At 40.3% G+C, this 16,917-nt stretch overlaps 1 protein-coding gene across 1 annotated transcript in view; it reads left to right on the top strand.

Moving 5' to 3' along the window:
• Nucleotides 1–12,327, top strand: part of SORCS3 (sortilin related VPS10 domain containing receptor 3) — an 818,830-nt gene extending 806,503 nt beyond the window's left edge. The window contains exons 26-27 of the mRNA XM_054984254.1: nt 10,886–11,046; nt 12,257–12,327. Of these exons, the coding sequence (XP_054840229.1) occupies nt 10,886–11,046; nt 12,257–12,321 (226 nt within the window). The 3' untranslated portion in view covers nt 12,322–12,327. The remainder of the gene's footprint in view (nt 1–10,885; nt 11,047–12,256) is intronic.
• Nucleotides 12,328–16,917: the final 4,590 nt, after the last annotated feature.

The following is a 16,917-nucleotide window of genomic DNA, read 5'->3' on the forward strand; positions in this document are numbered from 1 at the left end:
CTAGCAGCTGCACAATATCTTCACAAGTGGAACAGCACTACATTTATGTTTTTGTTTGTGCATTACTAGATGCAAGCCTTTATCTATTTTGATGCACAGTAGTGAAAACCTGGAATTTACTGCCTCATCAAGAATGAAAGACTGCACAGCTTCTAATGGCGAATTAGATACAGTGCATGCAGAACTGTCCAGTTTTCCTCTCACCCTGAAGACTATTAGCCATGTGTACTTTCGTTTTAGCTAAAATCTCAATTAGAAGACTGAGCTTCAATTTAGCTAAGTTAGAGAAAACAAGTGTCTGCATGAATTTTTAATTTTTCAGATTGTTAGAATTGGCTGTCTGCTGGCACACACAGGCTGTTTATTAGAGGTCTGCATGATGCAAGATACTCAGGTAACTCATTAGCCACTCATATTAGAAACTGCTGTCCTGTCCTGGAAGCTTGGCTGTACGGAGTTACACATGAAGGAACTCTGTGAGAAAATAGTGGAGGAAAAATTAGCCATATAAGGGAGAATTATTGGTTCTGTTTTGGTTTTCTTTTCTACTTCAGCTAAATAAAGATGTACTGATATGTCTTCATGGACCTTTGTGGGTAATGAGGAACAATATTGGACATATTCAGAGGAGATTACTTTAATGATACTTCTTATTTGGCCAACAGACCTTGAGCATTGCCACTCTAAATCCAACAACAACAATATACAACAAAAACAATAATAATTTAAATTGACCCAACATTTTCCACACTTAGAATCCTTTAAATTTAATTACATAGGCAAAATAATTGGCAAGAGCCAGTATAACTAATTATGGCTGGTATTGACAACCTCTTATTAGCATAAAAATAGAAGTAATCCACAAATCCTAAATATTATGAAAATGTTTGCATTCCAGTAAACAATGCTCCAAAGATTCTATCTATCCAGTAGCACAGTTGCAAAATCTATCAGAATATGGGATCCTTTGCATTTGACCTTGCATTACTTGGGAAGGGATAGAATTTAATCTTGCAGGCATAAATGTACTCCTACATCATGGAACAATTTAAAAATCTAAATATGGTAAAGGTACCTTTGGATAGTCAATCCCAAATATAAAGAAGAACATAAAGAAGAGCATATTGTACAGATTCTTTGCATGGTACTCAAAAAATTCAAAGTATACAAGCATTCATTCTCCAGAGAGCATGCTGCAATTCAAACTCTGCTTTGCTCATGGAATGATCTTTCCTTCCCCTTCAGACTGGAGCTCACTGTTATTTCCAAAAAGCAACTCCTGGGGAATAATACAATATAGGGGTCTGCAATGGGAATGGTGATTGGCAAAAACTGACCTCTTTGATTAAGCAGAAATGCTTTTCTGCTTATGGAATGAAAGCATTGTATCGTACTCTGATTCCCACTAACCTGACCCTTGCTCGCTCGCTCTCCCTCTGTATTCAGTCAATGTCTGGGGCTGTTGTGTTGTCAGCAGGCATGTCAGTTTGAAAAAAGTTACTTAATCCTCAAATCTTGAGTCTCTCTACACAAGACATCTTACATGGGGGCACTCAAGTGACTTACTTTCTGCGTTGTCTTATATTCAAGGGTACTCTGTCTCCCTAGCAATGCATTAGTATCCACAGTAGGAGAACAAGGGTAAGATCTTTCACTGTGTAAGATGTTTTGTGTAGAGAGACTTTTGACTGATGTCAATACTGATTTAAGTGAAGTTTGTAAGTCAGATGTGTTTTGCAGCCACAATTTGTGTCTCAGATTAACCCACCTGAATGATCAAGGTTCAAGTTAAATGATTTAAAGTGACTGGAAATAATTTTCCATCACTACTTAGTATGAGTTCTGCAACAACTTATTTCCTTAGATTTATGGGTTCCTTTTTCTGCCACTGATGTAGGGTTGCCTGACCCTCCAGGCAGGAGGGGGGAACCCGGCACTCACCTATTTGTTGTTTTCACACATACACAAAGCACACACACACTCTCAGTGTGGAACAATAAGGTCACTTCCAGGAGTGATGTCATTGCACAGGCCCCAAGAGTGCTCCCAAATTTCACGCCGGGCTGGCCCAGGCGCAATCTCGGGTAGGGATGCCAGCCTCCAGGGGGTAAGAAAGGACAAGCCCACGGGGAATACAAAGAAACAATGCTTCACAAAGTGTTAAATTTTTAAAGTGTCAGTGCTATATAATTCAAACATTCATACATATTTGTGCAACTCCTTCAGGAACAAGAATGAATCCATCATACAAAAAGTGCATTCATGAATGCATGAATGCAACATGTCCGGGTGTAATAAAGTCAGTACAAATTTAAATCCTTGCATTGGTCTCTTTACTTCTTTCTGATGACCTTTCCATGCACAGAGCAAACACAGAGGTGGGGTAGAGATCACTTCCCCTGGAGAAAATGGCTGCTTTGGAGAGTGGACTCCATGGTATTATACTATTCTGAGGCCCCTCCCCTCCCCAAACCCCACTCTATCCAGGCTCCAACCCCAAAATCTCCAGGAATTTCCCAACCTGGACCTGGCAACCTTATTCTCAGGACCTGCGCAATGACATGATATTGTCATACCATGCTGGGAGTGCATCCTGTGAGGCCCATTCACATGCCTTTTGCCCCTGCAGGCCAGGTGGTGGTGGGTGGAGGAGGCTGGAGCGGGGGTTCCCCTACACTCACTGCCAACCCTACACTGAAGTCCTCTTTAGAACTTGTTGTTCATTACTATCCTTTCTTTAGCCATGGATTGATTTTCTTTGAAACCCTACAGTGTCTTCCACATGGTTATATGCCCTGAATTCATTGCTTTGGGAAGAGTTTTTTCCCCCTTCTTCCCCATAGCATCTTGGTACATTCCATGGCTTTTTTCTGATCTTTCTCAAAACTGCTTTGCTCCGAAACTTTAGGAAAGATTGCAGTGAATCCAGGATGGCTGCTCTCTGTATTCAAAAAATTGGATTTTCTGACCCATATGGGAGCCATTTTCCCTGCCCCCCTCCCTGCGGTAGTTATTTCTTTCCCCTGCCATTTTGGGGATTTTTTTTTTTTAAAGTCAGCACTAGAATATTGTTATATTGATATACCATTGTAACAACAAGTACAGCAGGTTCTCTGAATTTCTAGCTTTCATTTTTAAAAAGTAAGTCTATAGCCCTTTCTCTTATGAAAATATGCCTATGTGGAAATCTGGCATTTGGAAGCCCTGTTGCTGCTGCACTTAATCTGCAGCCACACCAGCAATGAAGAAACCACAAAATCTGATCCCTGTTTGAAAGACACCTGCATCTGTCTAAACTGGAGCTTGTCTTTCTTTTTCTAATCCAGATTTAGTTTTCTGGCAGTCCTAGGCACTTTACTAATAGAGATGTTCAATTAACATTTCTCAACAATACCTTGGGATGCAGTGTAAATTGGACAAAAATAATCCATAAATTCCGAGCCCAAATTTAGAAAATAGTTGAACAGTTGACTGTTCAACTATTCCAAATCCATTTCAGAGTAGCAATCACATAATACTGAGATGTAGGGGATAGGCAAGCAGGGTTTGAGTCCAGTGGCACCTTAAAGATGAACAAGATTTAGGGAGTATAAGCTTTCAAGACTCAAAGCTCCCTTATTCAGAAACAGGGAGGAATGGAGATCCTTGAGCCTTTAGATCCCAGTCAGGAGGTGGGAGAGGTGAAACAAAGAAGGAAGTTAGGATGTAAAAGTACAATGCTGCTTGATTAGAGCAGAAATTAGCATCTGTAGTGAGATAAGAATCCTATGTCTCTGTTCAGTTCCAGAAAGTTCCATTGTTCTGAACTTTTAAATGAACTCAAATTCAGCAATCTCACATTGTAATCTGCCTCTGAAGTATGAAGCTTCTTTGTTTGAGAACAGCTACTTTTAGGTCAGCAATGAAATGTCCTTGAAGATTAAAACATTCTTCCACTGGTTTTTAAGTGCTGTGATTTTTAATGTCAGATATATGTCTATTTATGTTTTTTTGTATAGAGACTGACCTGTTTGTCCAATGTAGAGAGTGGAAGGACATTGCTAACACTTGATAACATATATAACATTGGAAGATGAATGAATGAATAAACCTGAAATGGTATAACTGATGTTGGTTAGGTCCAGTTATTGTGGTGTTGGAGTGAATATGGGGACAGAGTTGGTATCTTGGCTGATTTCACGCCCTGGTCTCACAGTCCAAGTCTGTGTTTGGAAATACATTATTGTGAGTGATAAGTTGTTTGAGATTAGGGGGCTGGCTGTGTGCAATAAAAAGTTTACCTTCCAATGCTTGTGAAAGAAGGGTATCATTGCCCAGAATAGGTTGCAAATTATTAATGATGTATTGGTTTGAGTTGAGAGCTGTATGTGACCACCAGTGGTGCTCTGTTATTATTTCTTGAAAGCTTATACCCTGAAAATCTTGTTGGTCTCTAAGATGTCACTGGACTCAAATCCTGCTGTTCTATTGCAGACCGACACAGCGGCCTACCTGAAATTGTCTTCAGCAATAGGCAAGTTTCCCTTCCCTTGATTTAGAATTGTCTTCAGATTTTGAAGAAGTAGTAGTAGGAAAAAATTTAGAGTGCCACCACACTCTCAACTGAATCACTGAGAAATCACTGGGTCCTTGAAAATGTATGTTGCTGTGGTAGTGGGTTAGACTTGCCAGAGGCCTCTATACAAGGCCTCCATTCCTCCTATACTTCCTTTCTGCTGTCTTGAATACTGTAACAGCAATGTCCCATATGTCAGGGATCCTGGGAAACGACATTCTGAGCTGTTGGCATGAACATTATATGCTCTGGAAACTATATGTAGGACTCTGGGGCCTTCAGCAACTGCATTTTATAGAGTTCCTGCTATCTGGAATTCTGTCCTTATGGTGTTCAAGGTGCTATTTAGGAAGGGGAAAAGCAGGTTGAAATAGAGCCCTCCACAATGTGATCCCACAATCAGGCAAGTAAGAAGAGAAAAGGTGGCTATGCGATGGTGTAGGGAGAGTTTTCTAAGAGGTAGTCTCAAATTTGATAAGCTTTTTAAAAGCTCCAGGGGTCTTTGCCTCCCTGGTCATTCCTTTTAGTGGTTTAAAAAAACAACAACAGAGAGAGGGGGGGAGATTTTTCTTACCATATACCTGGGGAATTGTGTTGGGGAAGGGGTACTATTATTGGTTATGTATTGAGCAGAGGAAGATACCATGGTGGGACATGGTTGAGCCAGGTAAGGAGAGATAAAACAAGTATTGTTTGTTGACTGTTCCCCTGATAGTTTTGTCAACAGTTTATCAGTTCTAAATATTCTGCTGTTGGATGACATATTAGAGATGTTTTATCAAACATCTCTAATCCAACATTTGACCCTGGATGAAAAGGGAAACATGACACGTATCAGATCAAGATGGGTAGCCATGTTAGTCTGTCTGTAGCAGTAGAAAAGAACAAGAGTCCAGTAGCACCTATAAGGCTAACAAAATTTGTTCTAGGGTATGATCTTTCATCACAGCTCACTTCTTCAGATCTGAAAAGCTGTAACTCGCAAAAGCTTATACCCTACCACAAATTTTGTTAGTCTTATAGGTGCTACTGGACTCCTGCTCTTTCCTATGGCATGTATCAGTGTGACTTGGTTGACAAATTGGACAGAGTTAACCATATTAGTGTTGTATCCAGTTCAGCACCAGCCTAGACTAGAGATGGGCACGATCCGCATTATGATCGAAAAAAACCCACGATAATGGCAATCGCACGATCGGGACCTGGCGGATCGTGCTCGGGCATGGCCAATGATCCAGCGGTCGGGAGGGGGGCTGGATCGGGGTGATCATGCTCGGATCGGGAAGCCAGACACTCAGGCGCCAGCAATCTATTGCCCTGGCAATGGAGCCAGGGTAATGCCTGAGCTGTGTTTGCCCTCCTTCTGTCGCCCTGGAAACCCAAATGGAAGCCCAGCTTGCCTTGATCAGCAGGGCTTCCTTCCAACCATGGAGCAGCAAAGCAGTCACCAGCTGGGAGAAGACACCCAAGGGAGGGAGGGGGAAGGGGGTGTTCTGTAGCCATGGGCACTCCAATCTCATCCCTGCAAACCCTGATAGGCAGCTCTGATGGCGAAACATAGACAGCCAAACACAAACACAGAGCAGAACCACAAGTGACAAAAGGCACAGATTGGACACTTGTCTGCTTCCCTCAAGTTTTGATGGGAAATGTAGGCATCCTGGTCTCGCAGCTTCGCTCTCTGACTGCTGTCCAATGGACTTTTCAACTGTCACTTGTCCAACATTCCGCCAAGTTGCCTACATTTCCCATCAAAACTTGAGGGAAGCAGACAAGTGTCCAATCTGTGCCTTTTGTCACTTGTGGTTCTGCTCACAGATGCTGCCAGCATCAGCCACCGTTCCTGTATCACTGGGAACAGCGGAGCGCCCCTCCGCTTTTGCCTCCACGATCCACAGATCAGAAACGGGAGATGATCGGTGTGGATTGTTAATTCGGGATCGTCAGCAGCGCTGATCCACGATCAGCTTGATCGGTATTTGTTTTGGGATTGTGCCCACCTCTAGCCTAGACTCAGAGGTTAGGAAGGGGGAATTGCCATGAACTATCATAAGTGATGTCACCCTCTGTATCAGGCAGGGCACCATTTTTGAATGAATATACCTGGTACTGTGAACGTGAGACAGATTAGGAATTCTGGTTGTGTACCCTTCAATAATATAGTTTCCTTTCCTGAGAGGCTTGAAGTGGAATTATATTTGAACCCAAAATATTTTAGTCCTTGGGAACTTGATTGTCCATGCTACTTTGGCTAGCATGCCACAGATTTCCATTGTTGCCATTACAACTGTGGGCCAGTCCCAGAACAGCCCATCCATGATGTCACACTAATATTAGATGGTCTAAGAGTAGAGAATGTTCAAATGACTCCCTTGTCATGGAGAGACCATTGTGTGATAAGTCTTAGACTAATGGGAAACCAGATTCTCCACTGCTATTATACAATTATTTGTCTAATCTGCCTAGCAAATCTGACTCTGCCCTACTTTCTATTTATTCAGATAATAAAATTCTCTTTCCTGCCAGTATTATCAGAGTGCCACTAAAATGAATCTTTAGTACCTTGGAATTAAGTACGTATTATAACGTTGGAACTGAACCTAAGACAGCCTGGTGTATAAGGAAGAAAGTGTAACCCACTACAGGCTGATGAAAAGAAAGGATCCTATTATTTTGTAATTGATGCAATGTTCATGCAGGAACCATTAATGTTAATGGGGCTGTGCTGCTGTTATCTCACAAAATATATACTTTATTTGATATATCAAACATTGGAGGGGTTAAATTTAAGACAACTCTTCTTGAGATATTTTGTCATGCTCTTTTCTACTGTGCCATGCATGTGAATGGCACAATTTTTTTTCCCCTTTCTGAGAGCTCACCTTAAATTTCATGGCATCCTTTCATAGTTCAGGAAGAAAAAAGAGTTTGCTGGCAGGAGGGATCCATACACAAGTCCCACTAACAAGCTCTGGACATCTCTGTATATCCTTCCCACATATTGTCTTGAAAATGTATCCATTCAGGTCTCCCCTGAAAGATGCACTGATGGAAGCCTGAACTGAGCTGGCATCCCAGAGCTTCATTCTGAAATGGCATCTTTTTGCTTTTATTCAACCTTTTTATACAGTAAAGAAGGACGCTACCTCTGAACTCTTCCAAGGTTTTGAAAGTCCAATGGCCAGAATAGATAGTGAGAGCAGAAGCAGGAAGGAATCCAGCCATGCTTTCCAAGCAATAACAATCTTTAGGATCTATTACTAACATAATTTACATCTACATCATCCAGACATGCACTAGCAGAAAAAGAACTTAGATATTCATTTGAAAGAAACTAGGAGGATTTTAAAGATCTTAGAAGATAAATCATTTGGGGAAAGACCAAAGGAACTGAGTATGGTTAGCCCAGAGAAATAATGATTAAGCACGAATTTGTTGGCCATTTTTCAAGGATGTCAGATACAAGTGGGGAATCAATTGTTCACTCTACTCACTAAGAACAGTGGAGGAATTGCACAAACATTTCCTGAGTGATGACCACTTAAGAATGTACTATGTGGCACTTCAAGGAGTGCCAGTCATCTTTAGCTATTGGTCCCACTAAGGCTGTAATAAATATTCACTCATCTTTGAGATTCCTTTTCATATTGATGCAGCTGAGCACATGAATGAAAAACACTCATAGAATCATAGAATCATAGAGATGGAAGGGGCCATACAGACCATCTAGTCCAACCCCCTGCCCAGTGCAGGATCAGCCTAAAGCATCTCTGACAAATATTCATCCACCCTCTTCTTGAAAACTGCCAGTGAGGGGGAGCTCACCACCTCCCTAGGCAGCTGATTCGACTTTTGAACTACTCTGACTGTGAAAAAGTTTTTCCTAATATCCAGCCAGTACCTTTGTGCATGTAATTTAAGCCCATTGCTTTGGGTCCTACCCTCTGCTGCCAACTGGAACAGCTCCTTACCCCCCTCCAAATGACTGCCTTTCAAATATTTAAAGAGAGCAATCATATCCCCCCTCAATCTCCTCTTCTCCAAACTAAACATTCCCAAGGCCCTCAGCCTTTCCTCGTAGGGCTCAGTCTCCAGACCCCTGATCATCCTTGTCGCTCTCCTCTGCACCCTCTCGATTTTGTCCACATCCTTTTTGAAGTGAGGCCTCCAGAACTGCACACAATACTCCAGGTGTGGCCTGACCAAGGCAGTATAGAGAAGGGCTATGACCTCCTGCGATTTCGATGCTGTGGCCCCTTTGATACAACCCAAGATTGAATTAGCCTTTTTTGCCACTGCATCACACTGACTGCTCATATTTAGTTTACAGTCCACTCTTATCCCAAGATTCCTTTCACATATACTACTGCCCAGAATTGTATCCCCCATCCAGTATTTGTGTTTCCCATTTTGTGGCCCAGATGTAATACTGTGCACTTGTCTTGAATTGCATCCTATTCACAGCTGCCCACTTCTCCAGAGTATTCATGTCTTGTTGAATTTTAATTCTTTCTTCTTGGGTGTTTGCTACTCCTCCCAATTTGGTATCATCAGCAAATTTAATGAGCAGCCCTTCCACTCCTTCATCCAGATCATTGATAAAAATATTGAAAAGTACTGGGCCCAAAACCGAGCCCTGCGGCACCCCACTGGACACCTCCCTCCAATCTGATGAAATGCCGTTTGACCACCACTCTTTGGGTGCAGTCCTCTAACCAGTTCCCTATCCACCAAACTGTCCTATAGTCCAGTCCACAGTCTTCCAGTTTGCCCATCAGAATATCATGAGGGACCTTAATCAAAAACTTTACTGAAATCCAGATAAATCACGTCAATAGAGTTCTCCCGATTCAGTAAGCTGGTCACTTGATCAAAGAAGGAAACCAGGTTGGTCTGGCAAGATCCGTTAGGGACAAAACCATGCTGTTAGGGACAAAACCAATATTTCACCTTTTCTCACTACATAAACATTCACATTCTTTTAATATTGCTTGGTGTCCTTTTGTTTCCACAGCTGTTTTCTCTTCTCAATGCAGTTTCTTTTTTCTTTTAATCTTCTTTTGACTGTCCTTAGCCTCATCTGCCATCATACCCTTTAAGCTGATTGGCTGTGGTGACTCACATGATTTTGTTTACTGACACCTGTGATGTCATCACAAGAGATGAGCACAAACCAAAATACGTACCAAAGTTCGTGATGAACTGGGCTGGATCATGGTTCAGGAACCAGCAGTTCGTCAGAGCCCATTTCTGATGAACTGCCACAAACTTTAGGCTGGTTCATTTGGTTCAGTTTTTGGTTCATCACTGTAGACAGCCTGGTGCCAATCAGTCAGTTTCCTAGGCAACATGGGATGGACTTCCTACAGACCTTCTGCTGACCTGGAAGTGGCCTTCTGCTGGCCCGGAAGTGACTTTCTGCTCACCCAGAAGTGACGATTTGCTGGATGTGAAGTTTTCACAAGCCAAACAAACCTGTCTGCGAACTGGGGCAATTTCATGAAAGTTTGTGGTTCGTGGTTCATGAAATGTGACAAACCATGAACTGCACGGTTCAGGGTTTTTCCGGTTCATGCCCATCTCTAATCACAATGGTTACTTTAATTAGTCAAGAAAAGAAATATGTTGAATTGGATGGCTGCTGGATTCTTTCTAGAGAGTTTTCAAGACAAAGCTAGGGATGCATTGATCTGAGATTATCTGAGGGTTCGAAATGCATAAATGGAGTTCCATGACCACCATCGCTTGTATGTAATGATGAAGAATTTTTAGGTTAAAATTCCTCCATGCCAGGGCTGCAGATTTTCACATTATAACTAGAGTAATGGTTAAACATCATGTGTTTTTAAAATGGTACGGGTGGAATGTTTTGTCCAATATTTCACCCTTTCTCACTTTAAGGCATAATTTGTAAGCATTTTAAATTGGGTTGGATTTTTGTGCCATTGACTCCAGTGGGGAATTAAGCCTTTGTTTTATTTCTCCCTCCCAATGAAATTTAATGAAGTACTTAAAAAAATAATAATCCCAGGTGTGCTTGAGCGAAGTACTAGATTTCAGGCTGCTGGATTTGACCATCCTTTGTACTTTCTTCTTGGGTGTTGACTAACTGGCATAGATTCTCTCCCATGCCATTTTGGGCCCACCATAATGCTTCATACACATTTCTAATAACTGTACAACTATCTCTCTTCCTTCCTTCTTGCTATTGGGTCTGTGTTGTTATAATCTATAAACAGTAAATTATATTACTATAAAAGAGGCAACTGTCACTGTAGCTTAGGCAGGCCATATCCCTGCCTGAATTAATCTTTCCTGCTTTTAATGCAGGAAAATCCCATGGATTAACATCTATGCACAGGTCCAGCATGACAAGGAACAGGAAATGATCGGTTCTGTCAGCCAAGGTGAAAATGCTCCCAAAATCACCCTGAGTGAATTCACAGACCCTGAAGAACTCATGGATAAAGAACTGGACCCACGAGTTATAGGTAAGCTGCACAGATGTTCACTAAATGACTCCTTAACATGACATGGGAATGATGGATTTTTTTTGTTATTTTCCTGCGTGTGTAGTACTGGCATCAGCTGAATCTACATTAGGAAAACGTATATTTTCATGTTATCTCCTTGACTTTCTAAACCATGATAGTGGCTCAGTTTAGATACCTTCACAGGTGAGCTGGAGCTGATGTATTGAACAAATGAGGAAGGAATAGATGGTTATTTTAAGTCACCTCATGGAACATGTATAGTTATGGTATCTTCTAGAGCCTATGAAGTTATGGAGCTGGAGCCCTTCTGCCCTTGTTCTTTTACTTGGTTGTTTATTTGTTTAGGTGTTTATACTCCACCCTTTCATCTCATAGAATTTCCAGGATGGCTTGCAGTTTTTTAAAAATAATATACAAACCTAGCCATTTTCTTGCACTGTTGTAAACTTATAAAATTGGTTAATTAAATTATTTCCAATGATAAATTAGTTAAGCATGCATTATTTTGTACTTTAAAATCCAGCTCTGCAACAACAAGCCTTTCCTACCCATTATTTAGCTGTATTATGCTAAGAGAGACTATTTTCCTGGAATGCAGATTTTTGCTGCAAAGAGTGGTGTGTAGTGATGCTGTGATCCCAGTTGCTGTTATAACTTTAAATAAAGATAGACACCAAAATAATTCAGCATTCAGTCCTTCTTGTATTGACTGAAGTGTGTGGATTGTGGAAAACAAAGAGCCCTAGAGTTTCAAATATAATAGAATTCTTCTTTAGACAGAAAAAAATAGATTACAATCAGATAAGCTGAATAAATATATAGCAGTTGACAGATATGCATACAAAATAATAGGCTCAAGAGAGCTGACTTGCTTGGTGATCAGTTATATTGGGAAAGTGCTAGGGTAGTAGAATTTGTGGTGGCAAATGAGGACACATCCATTAACAGAAGAGGACATTGTAGAATAGGAATAGATAGTGTTCATAAGAAGTTTCTTAAACCATCCTAGTATTTATCTGCTAATTATAAATCACTAAACTTTCTCTTGTAGCTAGGATTGCCATCTGACTAGGAGAAAAACCTTTCCCTTTAATAGAGGCTAACTAGGATTTTATTTATCAGGTGATGCCATGCTGTTTCTACACATCAAAGCAGAACAGGCACCTGCAGTGACCTTCACTGACCTTGTTCTTCTCCTTTTCCTTAGGAAGTATTTCAACGATCTCCAATAGTGAAAGCACAAAGGAAATCCCCAACTGCACTAGTGTTTAATACCAGGGACTCACTTTGACAACTGTATTTCTGAGTTTGTATTTTTAATTAATATTATTATTGTTATTATTATTACAAAGAAAATGATCTGTCATTATTATTATTATTATTATTATTATTATTATTAAAGGGTGCAGGTCATGGGTTCTTTTTCTCCCCGGGGCTACACTCATAAAGTCAAGATCCAGAGGAAAAAAACCCAATCCTGTATCATATAATAATGTAAGGCCAAGGGGAAGCAATGCATAAGGCTGTATTCTATTTTTTATTTCCCTATCCAGCAAAATATTTGGCCTCCTCTGCCACTGGCAGTATCAGAAGGCTATTTAAATGTCTTCATCTTGGACTTGCTCCTGTAGACTGCAGGGCTTTTTCAACACATAATGCCCTGTTGCATTCAGTCAACTGATTGTATTATCTTGTATATCTTCAAAAAAGGAAATTAAGTCTCCTGAGGTTAGCTGTTTGGGTTCTCATGAGGGTGGGCAAAATGCACAAAATGGCCGCAGACAAGCCAAGTTTATGAATGAGGCCCTTACCGGTGCATGTTAATACTGAGGATACTGATGGCATACTGTAAATAATTACTATGTAAATACCTTTTTATTTCTTGGGAAATAATTTAATGTTTAGTAAAAGAGAAATTTAAAATAAATAAACCATGCACTCACCTTCACACACATAAGAAGCAAAACAGTTCACTGAGAATGTGCAGTGAGCAATTGTGTCACACATGGGTTCTGATTGTGTAACAGTTGTCTGTCACATTTAACAAGTTTCTCTTTTGGTTTGGTTTGGTTAACATTTAGCATTAGAAAGTGTGGCTGCATAAATCATAAAGTATGTGTCTGATTTTATTATACTGACATATGAACATCAAACTAGAATTCCTTAGAAAGTAAAGAAAAGCTGCTAACCTCATCTTGTAATGAGTTTAGCAAGAGGCCACAATTTGATTGACAGATTGTGTAGGAAGACTTGCCTAAGTATAAGAAAATCAGATAATGAGACACTTAACAGAAATCAATTTTTAAGATGTATGTTGGCCCCCACAACAGAATATATTGCTCCTTTTTACCACTACTTAATCTTTATTCGTGTATATTTCCCACCACTCCTTCTGCCCAGTAAACATTGTTGGTGGCATGACAGAGAAGGGAGCAAAGCTACTGATATATCTGTGTGGTCAAACCCAGTTTTTGTGGTCCAACTCCTAAGTGGCTGCTTGTAAAGTGTCTGTGAGATCAGAAACATCAGCTGTGTGGCAAACCACCATGAGATGTTGTCTTCACTGCTGAAAAACATCTGAATAGCTATGATAAATAATGGGGCAATATAACTAGTATGCTCAGTTCATGCTGTGTCATGAAGCAAATGACAAATTTATTCATGAGCTAGCAACATTTAATGATCCTAATACAACTGAGTAATACTGTAGTAGATTACTTAGTTACTCTGGAATTATATCCAGGCAGTAAAAATATCCTTAATCAATTCTTAGTCTTAGGACAAATGAGACATGACAATGGTAAAGCCACATAGAAACCTAAGACCACTGCTAAGTCCTTATAAAACAGCCACGTGTGTATTTTAACAACTTAACATGGATGGGTGAGAAGGGACAGCTGAACACTCCTCTTTCCATGCATTTCCCTCCCCCACCAGATCAGTTCTTTTTAAAGCCATTTTCTCCAAGACTAGAAATAACCTTGCCAAAAGAAAAATAGCTAAAAAATGTTTCAGGTGGAAAAACCCAGTTGGGAAGAAGTTTCAACTTCTCTCTCCTACTTCCATGTTGCACTTTAACATCTTTCCACCAACACTTTATAAAGAACTGACAGAGTGAATCCTGCCACTACCATTAGAATATCTTCAAGAGAATAAAGATCACTGCACAGTACCCTATACATCTATTTTATGACATCCAAAAGGCACCATCCACAGTAGGAAGTAATCCACAGTAGTGTCTCTTTTTCCCAAGGCACAGTATTTTTCACTGTATCAACTAATGGATATTTTTTATAAATCTGATAATGCTCAATGACAGGCTGTATCTTCTTTCTGTCAGGGCTCTTGTATCTCCTACAGCTGCATGATAGGCAGAAAATCAACAGCTGAAATTTTTCCTAACTTGGAGATAGAAAGATGGGGAGCATTTCACAAAATGAATTTCTGCCTGATTTGCAGATGTTGCCAGAAAAAAAATGGTGGCCACCTTGATAGTAAGGATTTCTGAGATTGATAAATATAAACGTATGCTCCATTATATCAAAGACAATAAATACCGAAGCAAAAGATGACAACATTAGAAATACAATGAAACTGTATCTAGAATTCTTAGGTTTGTAGAATGAAGCTGGTGGTTTCAAAGGAAGATAATTTCATATGAACAGATTTCATCTTTCTGCTTTCCTTGGTGCCTTAAGATGGATCTTTTCTAAGAACATCTGAATATCGTCAGAAATAGAGATGGGCATGAAATGGGAAAAATCGAAATGACCGTTTCATGTTTCATCACATTCCACGAATCACGAATCATGAACGTTCATGAAATTGTCCTGTTTAACAAAACAATTTGTTAGTTTCATGATTGTCAGAACCCAGGGCACTTCAATGCCCCCCTTCATACCCAGAGATGCCAAACTCGCAGGGAGACTTCAGCAGGCTCTCCTCCACCCACCCTCACCCAACAAGCCAGCAAGAACAAATGCTCTAAATAAGAATATAAGCAAAGAAAATTAAAGAAAAAAAGGTAGGCCTCAGTCATGCTAGGCCCCAGAGCCAGGCAATGCCCTGAGACAGGTTGGGTGAGGTGGAGGAAAGAAGGCACCCTCACCAACGACCTTCCCAGCAAGGCCAAGAGCTGAAAATAAGAAAGAGGCTTTTCAGTCTCTTTTAAAGCAGCAGCAAATCCCACCAAAAGCTCCCAATTCCTCTCTCTTACTACAAATCCCAGCAACAGGTCCTCCCTCTCCCTCTGTCTACTGGAACTGAAAAGCACGAGGCAGAGAGCTGTGCCTTATACAAGAAATGCTCACATAGAGCAGAATAGGAGGTCTCTGGTTGGCAAACAGACCTGCCTAACAGGATTTGGAGGGATGAGATTGGTGTTCCCATGGCTACAGAAGGCCCATCTCCTCATTTGCCTAGAGGATCAACCACCCTGCTCCTTGATGTATAGGGCAGAATGGAATCTCTCCAGTTGGCAGGGAGAGCTGCCTATCAAGATTATGTGGGCTAAGATTGGGGTTCCCAATGGCAACAAAAGGTCTGCAGACATTCCAGGCCTATGTTGCCTAGGGAATCAATGGATCGGCACCAGCCTGTTTGGCATCACGAATTATTCACAAATTGAATGAATTGGCCCGAAAAGTGAATTTCATGAAAACTGTAGCCCCATGAAATGCATTTTGTGAAACACGAATTGGCCCGATTCATTACGAAATTTGATTCGTATTTCAATTTGTGCCCATGTCTAGTCAGAAAGCAAACTAAACTGCAGGTCTATCAGCTTAAAATATATCTGCTCCCAACTCTGACAAGTACCTCTGTATGAAACTATAGTTGTTTTTGCACAGCTGAACACCCCTTATAATATAGCAGGACTCTGTAGAGGCAGCATAAAAATCTCTGAGATAAAACAAATTTATACTATAGTGTTTTCATATAAATCTATCTGTTATCATTGTTTTGTTCCCAGTATTTATTAATGTATTACATACAAGGGAGTTTTATATCCAGTTGTTTGTTGAGAAGATGCCCCTTTTATTTTAATTTTTTTTTCTTTGCAGGGTGCTGAGCACAAAAGCCAGTGATAACCTGAAATTATGTTTCTAAACTCAATAATTTCAATGACAGCACCCTCATTCATTTCAGTCCTACCTAGAGGAATCTCTTAAAATCTACTAGTCTAGATGTTGAGAAAATCTGTGATATTCTGTTGTCAATCAATATATTGTCCAGCCAAAGGACAAATTACAAATGTGCACCAGTATGATTTAGCTCAAAAATAAAATGCCATATAATTGGGGAAAGCAGTTGGAAAATACTATTCATAGTTAAAGATGAAAAGCATTCCTTGTAATTTCTGGCTAACCAACACACAAATCAGCAGAATGTCATGGCTTTAATGTATATGTGTGTGTGTGTACATATACATGCACACACATACATACATTATAGGAGACCAGTTTGAAAAGGAGAACAATTTGAAGAAAAAGAAAGCCATGAATTTTTTTGCAGGATTTTGCTAGGCAATGGGCACTTAAGTCTTTTTCCTTGTTTGGGATAGGACTAAAAAGAAGCTAACAACCCCTAGTTGCAGAGACTATGACCAAACCACTATGTTTGTGCAAAGAACCAAACCCGTATTAGACTGCCATGGGTACACAACCAAACAGCTTCTCATTGACTCCTACATGGAATAAAGATTGGTCAGACTGACTGAACTAAGATTTAAATCTATGGTGAAACTCTTGTAACTAAGACTGTGGGTTTTTGGGTTGATTTTGGAAGGTTTAAATGAGACAGACAACTGCAATACTTAATTTAAATTAAGTAAGAGCAATGCATGAGTCATATATATACATAAGTACA

The sequence above is a fragment of the Eublepharis macularius genome, chromosome 6 (assembly GCF_028583425.1).
Source record: "Eublepharis macularius isolate TG4126 chromosome 6, MPM_Emac_v1.0, whole genome shotgun sequence".
In the NCBI taxonomy this organism is placed as follows: domain Eukaryota; kingdom Metazoa; phylum Chordata; class Lepidosauria; order Squamata; family Eublepharidae; genus Eublepharis; species Eublepharis macularius.